Source organism: Bos indicus x Bos taurus, chromosome 4, assembly GCF_003369695.1.
Source record: "Bos indicus x Bos taurus breed Angus x Brahman F1 hybrid chromosome 4, Bos_hybrid_MaternalHap_v2.0, whole genome shotgun sequence".
NCBI lineage: Eukaryota > Metazoa > Chordata > Mammalia > Artiodactyla > Bovidae > Bos > Bos indicus x Bos taurus.
In genome coordinates this window covers 14,705,531-14,717,765 of record NC_040079.1, presented here as the reverse complement: position 1 = coordinate 14,717,765, position 12,235 = coordinate 14,705,531, and the positions used below count along the sequence as shown (strand labels likewise).

The following is a 12,235-nucleotide window of genomic DNA, read 5'->3' as shown; positions in this document are numbered from 1 at the left end:
TTTTAAAAAATGAGCCACACTCTGTGGCCCCCCACCCTACTAGTGTTTTGCTCTCTACGGTGTTACAGTGAACATCCTTGTAAGACTCTAAAGGTAGACATCAGAGAATATGCATATGCATAGTTCTCAGGTTTATCATATGCATTGCCAAATTCTTGTGGAAGATGAACATGCACCAGAAGTGGGGTCCTAATTTTAGATAGGGTAGTCAGACAAGACTTTACTAAGAAGATATTCATTATTATTTAGACAAATGTTTATTTAATTTACTTATTTGACTGCACTGGGTCGTAGTTGTAGCATGTGAGATCTAGTTCCCTGACCAGGGATTGAACTCAGGGCCCCTGTATTGGGGGCATGGAGTCTTAGCCACTGAACCACCAGGGAAATCCCTGTATGCTTTTAAAAAATGTATTTATTTATTTACTTTTGACTGCTCTGGCTCTTAGTTGCTGTGTAGGGGCTTTTTCTAGATGCGATGAGAAGGGGCTGCTCTATTACAGTGTGCAGGCTTCTCATTGCGGTGGCTTCTCTTGTTGCAGAGCACAGCCTCTGGGGTGGGCAGGCTTCAGTAGATGTAGCACGCAGGCTCCATAGTTGGAGCTCTTGGACTGTATAACGCAGGCTCAATAGTTGTGGTGCATGGGCTTAGTTGCTCCAAGGCATGCGGAATCTTCCCAGACCACAGAGCAAACCCATGTCCCCTATGTTGGCAGGCAGATTCTTATCTACTGTGCCACCAGGGAAGTCCAGAAAATATTTAAACAAAGATTTTAGGGAGTGAGGGAAGTAGCCATTCAGGAATCTGGGAAAAGTGTGAAAGTTTTGAGTAAAAAAGTGTCTAATGTGTTCAAGGGAGAGCAGGGAGGCTAGTGTGGCTGGAGTAGGTGTGGGTGATGAGGTCAAAGGGGCGGAGTGGGGGGGGGCCCATGGTTTTAGGGCCTTTATAGTCCAGTGTACACATTTTTTGTTTATTCTGACTGAGGGGACCATTGGAGAGTATTTAGCAGAGACAAGTGACAGAGCTTGACTTATGTTTTAAAAGAAGTTGTATTGAGAATAGGTTGAATTTAGTAAGGCAAAAATGGGAGATACTGCAATACTCCAGGTTTACCAGAGTGGTAGCAGTGGAGGCAGAGAGAAGTAGTAAGATCAGATAGACAGAGTGCCTGATGAACTATGGATGGAGGTTCGTGACACTGTACAGGGATCAAGACCATCCCCAAGGAAAAGAAATTCAAAAAAGCAAAATGGCTGTCTGAGGAGGCCTTACAAATAGTTGTGAAAGGAAGAGAAGCCAAAGCAAAGGAGAAAAGGAAAGATATACCCATTTGAATGCAGAGTTCCAAAGAATAGCAAGGAGAGATAAGAAAGCCTTTCCTTAGTGATCAGTGCAAAGAAATAGAGGAAAACAATAGAATGGGAAAGACTAGAGAACTCTTCAAGAAAATCAGAGATACCAAGGGAACATTTCATGCAAAGATGGGCTCAATAAAGGACAGAAATGGTATGGACCTAACAAGCAGAAGATATTAAGAAGAGGTGGCAAGAATACACAGAACTATACAAAAAAGATCTTCACGACCCAGATAATCACGATGGTGTGATCACTCAGCGCCAGACATCCTGGAATGTGAAGTCAAGTGGGCCTTAGGAAGCATCACTATGAACAAAGCTAGTGGAGGTGATGGAATTCCAGTGGAGTTATTTCAAATCCTGAAAGATGATGCTGTGAAAGTGCTGCACGCAATATGTCAGCAAATTTAGAAAACTCAGCAGTGGCCAGAGGACTGGAAAAGGTCAGTTTTCATTCCAATCCCAAAGAAAGGCAATGCCAAAGAAAGCTCAAACTACCACACAATTGCACTTATCTCACACGCTAGTAAGCTGCTGCTGCTGCTGCTGCTAAGTCACTTCAGTCATGTCCGACTCTGTGTGACCCCATAGACAGCAGCCCACCAGGCTCCCCCGTCCCTGGGATTCTCCAGGCAAGAACACTGGAGTGGGTTGCCATTTCTTTCTCCAATGCATAAAAGTGAAAAGTGAAAGTGAAGTTGCTCAGTCGTATCCAACTTTAGCGACCCCATGGACTGCAGCTTACTAGGCTCCTCCGTCTACGGGATTTTCCAGGCAAAAGTACTGGAGTGGGGTGCCATTGCCTTCTCTGACACACTAGTAAAGTAATGCTCAAAATTCTCCAAGCCAGGCTTCAGCAATACGTGATCCCATGAACTTCCAGACGTTCAAGCTGGTTTTAGAAAAGGCAGAGGAACCAGAGATCAAATTGCCAACATCCACTGGATCATCAAAAAAGCAAGAGAGTTCCAGAAAAACATCTATTTCTGCTTTATTGACTATGCCAAAGCCTTTGACTGTGTGGATCACAATAAACTGTGGAAAATTCTGAAAGAGATGGGAATACCAGAAAACCTGACCTGCCTCTTGAGGCCTTACAAATAGCTGTGAAAAGAAGAGAAGCAAAAAGCAAAGGAGAGAGGTAGCAGGGAACAGAAGCCAGTATCTGTTGTAATGCTATGGACTTGCCTATAATTTCAAGGCTAAGAATCCGGCGTTTTGGGGTTCCATTTCAGGCTCTGATAAACTACCACCTATAGATAATGTTAAGTAACTTCTCTTTGTCTCAGTTTTCCCATTTGTAAAGTGGGAAGAAAAGACAACTTCGAGGGTTGGTTATAAGCTTTAAATGAGATAATAGGTATAACCCTATTATCTTATTTCACGTTTCGTTCTTGGTTCTTCAGCTCATTATGGGATATGTGCAGAGATACAAATGAGAAAACACAAGATACTGGTGTGGTAAATCCAAATATTTCTATTTGGACATTTTATTTTGAACCTGGGGTAAGTTGTTCGTGGTTGGTATCGTCCATGGTGGAGCTTCTGGGACACTTAGGGAGAAACACGTCTCATTTGTCTTTAGTGGTGCTCTCAATCCAGCTGACGTATTTCTGAACGTTGGTGTAGATGCCCACATCCCCTCCCATGAAGTGTCCAACCTCGATCCCCTGCAGCTTGTTTTTGCAGATGACAGTAGCAACGGCCAGCTCCTAGAAGGTATCATCGCACAGAGAGAGGGAGGCAGACAGATGTGGTCAAATCTCCTTATAGGCGCTCTCTAGTCCCCGTGTGGACGCACCCTGCCTGGAGGTAGCATGCTGCATCAAGATAAGAGTCCGCAGACTGGAAGCTTGATTCATTCATCTAACTTTGTCATAACTAGCCTTGTGTGATGTTGAGAAAGTCAGAGAAAAGCCTTTCTAGAACTCACATTTAAAATGAGTCAAACTCCATTTACTTGAACTGATGAAGCCTATTTCAATTTGTGAAGTATTTGAATTATTTTTTTTAAGTGCTACCCATTTTCAGTTGCAGCTATGAGAAAAAAAACCAATTATTAACTCTTGGTGTTGCTTGATGCCCCTTAATGAATACAGACGTCGTTAATGAGGGCTCTTTACTGAAGATAATGGGAGGCTTTGCTGCAGCCTTACCAAATTCTCAAAAATTTGTGAAGTTGTCGGCTTTCTATTTTTTAAATACCGTGATTAAATAGTTAACTAGACATATCCAAATGAATGAAAATTGGATAGAGAGAAAAGATTACCCCAAAAATTCGACTGAACACTTTTAGAAATTTAACACATATGGAGTTTCTGTGGCTTTTTCCTTGTTCGGTTTCCTGGCAGGCTGTGTCGGACATCACGGGGGCCTCCAGGTTCTGCCTTAAATCAGGGTGTCTGCCTGAGGGAAGACAGGGATAAAAGAAACCTTCCTGTTCACAAATGTCATTTAGCTCTCCAATCCCCAGCTTCTGTTTCAACTGATGTTTTGTGTCTGTCTGAACAATACTTGAGCCACCTGATGTGAAGAGCTGACTCATTTGAAAAGACCCTGATGCTGGGAAAGATTGAGGGCAGGAGGAGAAGGGGATGACAGCGGATGAGATGGTTGGATGGCATCACCAACTCAATGGACATGGGTTTGAGCAAGCTCCGGGAGATGGTGATAGATAGGGAGGCCTGGCATGTAGCAGTCCATGGGGTCGCAAAGAGTCAAACATGACTGAGTGACTGAACTGAACTGAACAAAATAATGAGGAAGAAAGAAGACGTGATTTTGTGCATGGTTATGAGGGTTAATCTTGAAGATTTTGAAATGGCCTTTATGTCTCTTTAAAAAGCAGCATTTTCTTTCTACTCTGTGTCTGTTCTTGGAGGAATAAGAGGTGACCTGACTCAAGTTCTCAGGTGTCCTCAACAAGAGAAGTGAGCCAGTACGGGAAAGCGGAGCCTTTTTAATGTGAACTGTGCCTCTGACAATCAGGAGGCGTGGCCTCTGTGCTGAGTCAGGTGGCCTGGTAGCTCCATCTGCCAAAGCTCTGAAGAAGCAGCGGAGCTTTAGACAGCCTGGGAAAGGAGGAGTCTGGACTTCTGAGAGGGTCTCTTTTGCCAGACCCCTCAGACAGTACTTCCCCCTTGGTTTCCACCCCACCCTCCTCCGCTCTCAGTTACACAGACATGGGGCTCCTCCCCGGCCTGTCTCATCAGATATAACTCATGACCTGATGTTCGGGGGCAGGTGCACTCACCATTGTTGTTTTGGCTCCAGTCCAAACCGGAAAGCATGCAGATGGTGCCTGGCTTGGCGGTGCTGGTGGCGAGGGCAATGGGCTGGACTTTTTCGTTGAGGATGGCGGGCTTAGCCAGCCTAATGAGCATGAGGTCATCTTGGGGCGCAGTATGACTATGGTTCCAGTAGCGAATAATCTGGATAGGGTTAATTGTCTGCTCTGTCCCATCTCTGATTCTGATCCTGAGATTTCCCAGCATCACCTTCAGATTTCTGGAGGGACAAGGGGTTGGAAGTCACCATCATCGTTACTGTTGGTATCATCATCAAAGCTGATGTTACAGTGGGCCAGGCGCTTTGCCAAGAGCTTTGTCTGAATCCTGGATTCCCCCATTTACTACTCACAACAAAGCAGGGATTCAAAACAGAATCCCTGTGTTACAGATGAAGGAATGGAGGCACATGAGAGTATTCACCCATGATCACACAGTTAAGTGGTGGAGCCTTTCACTTCTCTGTTTTCATGTAGTGGGAGAGAAAAGAATGCATGGTCTAGAAATATTATTTCCCCTCCTTTCCAGCTCCAGCCTATCTGGGCATTTCCATTCTGGTGTCGGGAAGAGAATGAGGTGACTTGAGTGTTGGACAGCTCCTGTTTGCTTTATCAAATCTCCTTACAACTCTATTTCATCCATCTCTGTACTTTGGAAGGTGAAATAGGTGGATTAAGTCCATGTGCTTTCTTGTCCTTTGGCATTTGATTGGTATTTGGCTGATAAGAAGCACCAGAAAGGAACATGAAGGAGAAGGGAGAGGTTGGCAAGTTTATCCTGCCACCTGCCGTGCCCCGTTGGGTTGCTGCAGGGTTGTGGCTGTCGACCGTCTCCTGATCAAAGGTTAGGACCACTATCAGGCTGTCTCTGTACACAGTGCTGTCTCTTTCTCTCTCACTGACTCTTTTCCTCTCCCCGCTTAAAATCATTCTCCCCCTGCCCCTTTAGGTCTGGGAGTAGTAAGTGCATCTTTCTAATACTGAACCCCAGAGGAATTGAACTGTTGTCTATGTTTTCCCTGTAACTAGACCATACCTTTGTCATTAGTTCTTTTTTATCAATTCTTCTCAATTTAATAAAATCTGAGTGCACCATCAGTTGTCTGCTGGTTCCTTAACTGACAAAACTCATATTGCCAGTAAAAAAACCTTGGAAAGACTTATGGGAGACTGAGGAGGCCCCCCAGCAGCCCTGTTGACGTGCAGGGCTGGATGGCTGTGTTGTGGGGGGCTGCTGTGTGCAGCGTAGGATATTAAGCAGCATCCTTGCCCTGGCGTTCACCAGGCAGATGCCGTTAACACAGCCCTCCCCGCAGCCCTCACTCTATTGTGACAACCAAGAATGTCTTCCTTTGCCACATGTACCCTGGGGGGAACGTTGCCCCTGTTTGAGAATCACCAATGCAGAGTGAGTAGAGTGGATGAGGATGGTCAACACTCACGGTAAGTAGCAGTGAGCAGGGGCCAGCACCCAGTTGCTTTTGATGAGGACGCCCACACAGGGGTTGAAGTGAGACTTGAGGTAGACCAAATAGGGGGAAGGGTCATCTTTCTGCACAGATGAGTGAGCAGAGAAAAATGTCCCTGAGGAATAGATATGAGAAGTTCTTAGAAGTTCTTAGAACAGTCGACAGCTTCTTGGCTGAATGGAAATATGGACAATTTTAAAGTAGTAATCAGTTGGGCAGGAAATGTGAAGGTACTTGACATTAAAAAATCAAAATGTACATGAAAATGACATACCGTTTTATCTAATAGTTTTAATAATCATTTTTGTCCAATGTTAACAATATTCAGCCTAAGAAAGTAAAATGAGAAAGACTCTCATTTACTACTTATAGGAGTGGGAATTGATTCTGTCTGCTTCAAAAGCAATTTAAAAATGAGCATCAAGAATTGTAAATGGTTTGTCACCTTTGACCTAATAATTACAACCCCAAGAATTCTTGATTCTAAAGAAATAATCAGATGTAGATCAAGATTATTAGTAAATGTGCTCATTTTAACACTATTTATAATAGGTAATTCTTGGGCTTCCCTTGTGGCTCAGCTGGTAAAGAATCTGCCTGCAATGTGGGAGACTGGGTTTGATCCCTGGGTTGGGAAGATCCCCTGGAGAAGGAAATGGCAACCCACTCCAGTGTTCTTGCCTGGAGAATCCCATGGATGGAGGAGCCTGGTAGGCTACAGGGTTGCAAAGAGTCGGACACGACTGAGGTACTTCACTTTCTTTCTTTCTTATAATAGGTAAATGTTTGAAATACGAATGTCCAATACAGTAATCTTGGATATTGAAATACAAAGGAGTGTGAACAAATGGAACAGCATATATATTAAAACTGCATTTATAAAGAATATTAAACAGCAAAGGAATACTAATAACCTTTCAGTTAAAAAATAATAAAAATGTGCATTTAATCTAGTAATCCAATTATCTAAGAACAAGTAAAGAAACAAAAATAAGCCATTAAAATAAATAAAATAAAGCCTGGGAATAAATTCAAAAAGTGCATTAGCATGTGTTGACTGAGGTGGGACTATGAAAGCTGTTTATTTTTTATACTTTTTAATATTTCTCAATTTTCTAGTATGACTGTGCAGTGCTTTTATAAATGAATTTTTTAAAAAAGAGAGAAGAAAGAGGAGGAAGGCTGATTCTAATATCAGAAATATTGTTTTTGTTTCAGCTGCCCTTGGTTCTTATGTGAATCCTTTCCAAGCCCAGGCCTGTACCTCACCACACCCTTTTCTGTGGACTCACACTGTTAGAAACCCCAAGGAAAAAAGGGTAGGGTATTAATAAGGACAAGAGCCATTGCACCCTTGTCCTAAATCTTCACAATGACTCTATAATGTAGGTAGGAATATCCCCATTTTGACTGTAGAAACTGAAGCCCAGATAGATTAATTAACTTGTCCAAGGTCACACAGCTAATTTGTGATGCAACAACCTAGGTAGTCAGGGTGTGGTGGGAAAGGCCGCTCTGGTGAATTCAGAAGAGCTTCACATAGTCAGGGAGTACAGATGGAGGGTCCTTGCATTTGATCTTTTGTTCCCATCTTCTCCATTCCCTGCATTCTGAGTCTCTAAGCTTTTGCAACAGGGAGGCATCAGTTCAGTTCAGTTCAGTTCAGTCGCTCAGTCGTGTCCGACTCTTTGCGACCCCATGAATCGCAGCACGCCAGGCCTCCCTGTCCATCACCAACTCCTGGAGTTCACTCAGACTCACGTCCATCGAGTCAGTGATGCCATCCAGCCATCTCATCCTCTGTCGTCCCCTTCTCCTCCTGCCCTGAGTCCCTCCCAGCATATCAGTCATCAAAATGAGTTCTCTGTCCTTGTGACTGCACTGAGACTTGCCCCTGTGTGATGAAGCCTGTATTTTGGAATAACCAAGGTGGAACACTCACTGTTGAGTGTTGAGTGTGGAACTCTCCAAGTGTGGAACAAGAAGCCCAAGCTTAGCACTGGGCTTCTCAGCCTGTCCAGAGAGCCTTTGGCTAGAGTCTGAGGGGGGATCCCCAGTGCTGCTCCTGACAGTTTCTCTTGACTCTCTTTTGTGCCATCCCCACATCCTGCATCTGCCCTCCTCCGTTCTGTATTAACCTGTGCCTTATACGACAGAGTAGAAAGTCCTGGATACATACCAGCAAGAACAGTCAAGCAGAAGGTAAACTTCATAGTCTTCCCTTGTGAGGTGCAGAAGATCAACAGAGTATGGAGCTCTCAGTTCAGTAGTTTCTCTGGAACACCTAGTAGAACCAGTGGGTATGATTAGGCAGGAGGGTTGAAAAGCAGCTCTGGGCATGAACAATACAGGGGAAGAGGGCTCCAATAGGCAGATGGAGGCCCTTCTGTTCCACGGAAGGTGGGGGACTATGCCTCTCATGGAGAGACAAGGAAGCTTCGTGACTGGACTTCAGGACCCAAGTCCCTCAATTTACTGTCCCTAAAAGCCCATCTGCCTAAAAGCAGTTCAGCTGTCTGTGGGAAAGGGAACTCCAGGCTTAGGACTTATGTCCCCTTGGAGTTTTTCAGGCCAGGGCTGTGGGGGACAGTATTCTGCACCTTAGTTCAGGAAGACAGTGTGCCCAGATTTTCTCTGAGCCTCATCACAGCTACTTATACTTTTCTTCAGCCCCTCCCCTCTTTATTACATTGGCTTCACCTTTCCCTGGGTTCACTATTTCATCACTCCGCCGTCATAGCTGCCTGGAGAATCCCAGGGACGGGGGAGCCTGGTGGGCTGCCGTCCATGGGGTCACACAGAGTTGGACACAACTGAAGTAACTTAGCAACAGCAGCTGTCATAGCTTGGCCTGGTTGTTGTGATCAGCAGGTCTGAGCTAAGCAAATGGGGAAATGTAAAGCATTCATTGAGCAGTCATTTTGACAGTCAGGGAATGATTTATAGTCTAGATTACATTAGATCTAGGATCTACTGAATGGTTGGCAGGACTTCTAAGTGCTTCTTACCTAATGAAAAGATTGGTCAGCCAATAATAGACTGCCGTGTCATCCTTGGATAATTGGGAACACAAAGAGCCTGGTTGCTAATAGCCAACATTTTGTGAGCATTTACTGCATCCCAGCCACTGAGCGAAGTTCTTTACAGACATTGTTAGTGGTGATTTTATATCAGGTTTTATATCAAAAGCTGAGACACAAACTTAAGTAAGCTTTGTATCATTCTTACCCCTGAAGGTTTCCTAAACTCATAGTCTCATTCCAGTGTCACAACAACCCTGGAAAGATGAGTCAGGGCTGGTATCATTCTTTCTTTTCTCCTGATCTGTAGTGACAGGACTGAAACAAAGAATTAAAATGATTTTCTCAAAATCACACATGACTGGAAAGACTAGAAATACAGTATCTATATTTTATTACTGGATACCCACCACTTTTTAGCCACATCCTCCAGGCTTCAGCTCATCAGCCAGCATTCATGAATCCTGGAAAATTATACAGTCCCTCACACAAATTTCCTGAAGTGTGGAATGAAAAGTTAACATGGGAACTTCTCTCGTGGTCCAGTGGTTAAGAATCTGCCTGCCAGTGCAGGGGAGACAGGGTCAATCCCTGTTCTGGGAAGATCCCACATGCCTTGGTGCAGCGGAGCCTCTGCACCACAACTACTGAGCCTGAGCTCTAGAGCCCGCAAGCTGCAACTACGGAAGCCTGTGTGCCTGGAGCCTGTGCTCCGCAACAAGAGAAGCCACTTCAGTTAGAAGCCCGGACACTACAAGGAAGAGTATCCCCTGCTTGCCACAACTGGAGATAGTCTGCGCGTTGCAGTGAAGACCCTGCACCACCAAAAACCAATACGTTTTAAAAAGTTAACATGGCACATACTTTCCTAAACCTCACAATGAACACAGAGCCACACTGGGATTAGGGCTCGTTTATGAAATACACTTGAGATTCCTGGACAGGATGGAGTTGTGGAAGGTTTTCTGTGGTGGGGGTTCAGTTCAGTTCAGTCGCTCAGTCGTGTCCGAGTCTTTGCAACCCCATGAATTGCAGCACGCCAGGCCTCCCTGTCCATCACCAACTCCCGAAGTTTACCCAAACTCATGTCCATTGAGTCGGTGATGCCATCCAGCCATCTCATCTTCTGTCGTCCCCTTCTCCTCCTGCCCCAATCCCTCCCAGCATCAGGGTCTTTTTCAGTGAGTCAACTCTTCACATGAGGTGGCCAAAGTACTGGAGTTTCAGCTTCAGCATCAGTCCTTCCAGTGAACACCCAGAACTGATCTCCTTTAGGATGGACTGGTTGGATCTCCTTGCAGTCCAAGGAACTCTCAAGAATCTTCTCCAACACCACAGTTCAAAAGCATCACTTCTTTGGCGCTCAGCTTTCTTCACAGTTCAACTCTCATATCCATACATGTCTACTGGAAAAACCATAGCCTTGACTAGATGGACTTTTGTTGGCAAAGTAATGTCTCTACTTTTTAATATGCTGCCTAGGTTGGTCATAACTTTCCTTCCAAGGAGTAAGTGTCTTTTAATTTCATGGCTACAATCACCATCTGCAGTGATTTTGGAGCCCCCAAAAATGAAGCCTGACACTGTTTCCAATGTTTCCCCATCTATTTCCCATGAAGTGATGGGACCAGATGCCATGATCTTAGTTTTCTGAATGTTGAGCTTTAAAAGCCAACTTTTTCACTCTCCTCTTTCACTTCATCAAGAGGTTCTTTAGTTCTTCTTCACTTTCTGCCATAAGTGTCATGTCGTCTGCATATCTGAGGTTATTGATATTTCTCCCAGCAATCTTGATTCTAGCTTATACTTCTTCCAGCCTAGTGTTTCTCATGATGTACTCTGCATATAAGTTAAATAAGCAGGGTGACAATATGGAGCCTTGATGTACTCCTTTTCCTATTTGGAACCAATCTGTTTGTTGTTCCATGTCCAGTTCTAACTGTTGCTTCCTGACCTGCATATAGGTTTCTCAAGAGGCGGGTCAGGTGGTCTGGTATGCCCATCTCTTTCAGAATTTTCCACAGTTTATTGTGATCCACATAGTCAAAGGCTTTGGCATAGTCAATAAAGCAGAAATAGATGTTTTTCTGGAACTCTCTTGCTTTTTTGATGATCCAGCAGATGTTGGCAATTTGATCTCAGGTTCCTCTGGCTTTTCTAAAAGCAGCTTGAACATCTGGAAGTTCATGGTTCACGTATTGCTGAAGCCTGGCTTGGAGAGTTTTGAGCATTACTTTACTAGCATGTGAGACGAGCACAATTGTGTGGTAGTGGTGGGGGTGGGATTAGTTAAATAGAGGTTAAACATTTAAGAAAGAGAGAGACTTTACTGTCAGGTTGTTTTTCCTAGTTCTTTTGGAAAGATTCTGGGCCAGGAAGGGAGTTTGTCTGGGGATGTGAAGACTGAGAGCAGAAAAGCAGATTTTCTGGAGAAGCTGGCACGGGGGTCTGCTGCCTGTTGATGAGCCTCACATTGGTATCTGTAGCCAAGAGCTCTGGTCCTGCATACACAACTGCTTCCTGGAAACCACTGTTTGCACCTCCTCTCGGCTCCTGAAATGTAGCCTGTCAAGCTAAACTTCTTATTCTGCTAGCCTTTCAAATTCAGTCTTCTGCCAGTTTTCCTCCTTTTGGGAGACAGCTCTGCCTTTCAGTTTGATTTTTTTTTCTCTTTTTCTGACCACTGGATCCCAAAGTTCATCCTGCTCTCCCAAATCTCTTCAATCCATCCATGCCTTTCCATTCTCACTGCTGCCACCCTACTCCATGCCATAATCTTGACTCACTTGAACTAATGCGTGTGCCTGCCTACTATCGCTCCACTTAACATTGTTGTACTCAGACATCTTTCCTAAAATGTAGGTGAGAGCATTAGTTTCTTCCTTAAAACTCTTGAGTAGTTCCCTACTGACCGTAGAATGACCCCTAACATGGTTTAGGGAGATCCCTTGACATCACCTCATTTCATCTCTTCTCATCCCCTCTTTGCTACCCCCTCCTGCCTGCCCACCCCACACACTTATTTGTAGGCCTACAAAACTAGTTTCAAGTGTGAATTTTCTTGTTTCAATAAATAACTTTTTTTTATGATACATTAGCTCTTG

General features: G+C 44.4%; 1 protein-coding gene across 1 annotated transcript; it reads right to left on the bottom strand.

The window, feature by feature from the left end:
• Positions 1-2,476: 2,476 nt before the first annotated feature.
• On the bottom strand, positions 2,477-11,977 carry PRSS37 (serine protease 37). Its single transcript, XM_027538423.1, has 5 exons — positions 11,944-11,977; positions 6,085-6,259; positions 4,610-4,863; positions 3,626-3,762; positions 2,477-3,068 (listed from the first exon to the last, which is right to left on the bottom strand). The coding sequence occupies exons 1-5, from the start codon at positions 11,975-11,977 to the stop codon at positions 2,928-2,930; spliced, it is 741 nt and encodes a 246-aa protein (XP_027394224.1). The 3' UTR covers positions 2,477-2,927.
• Between the last annotated feature and the right edge of the window lie 258 nt (positions 11,978-12,235).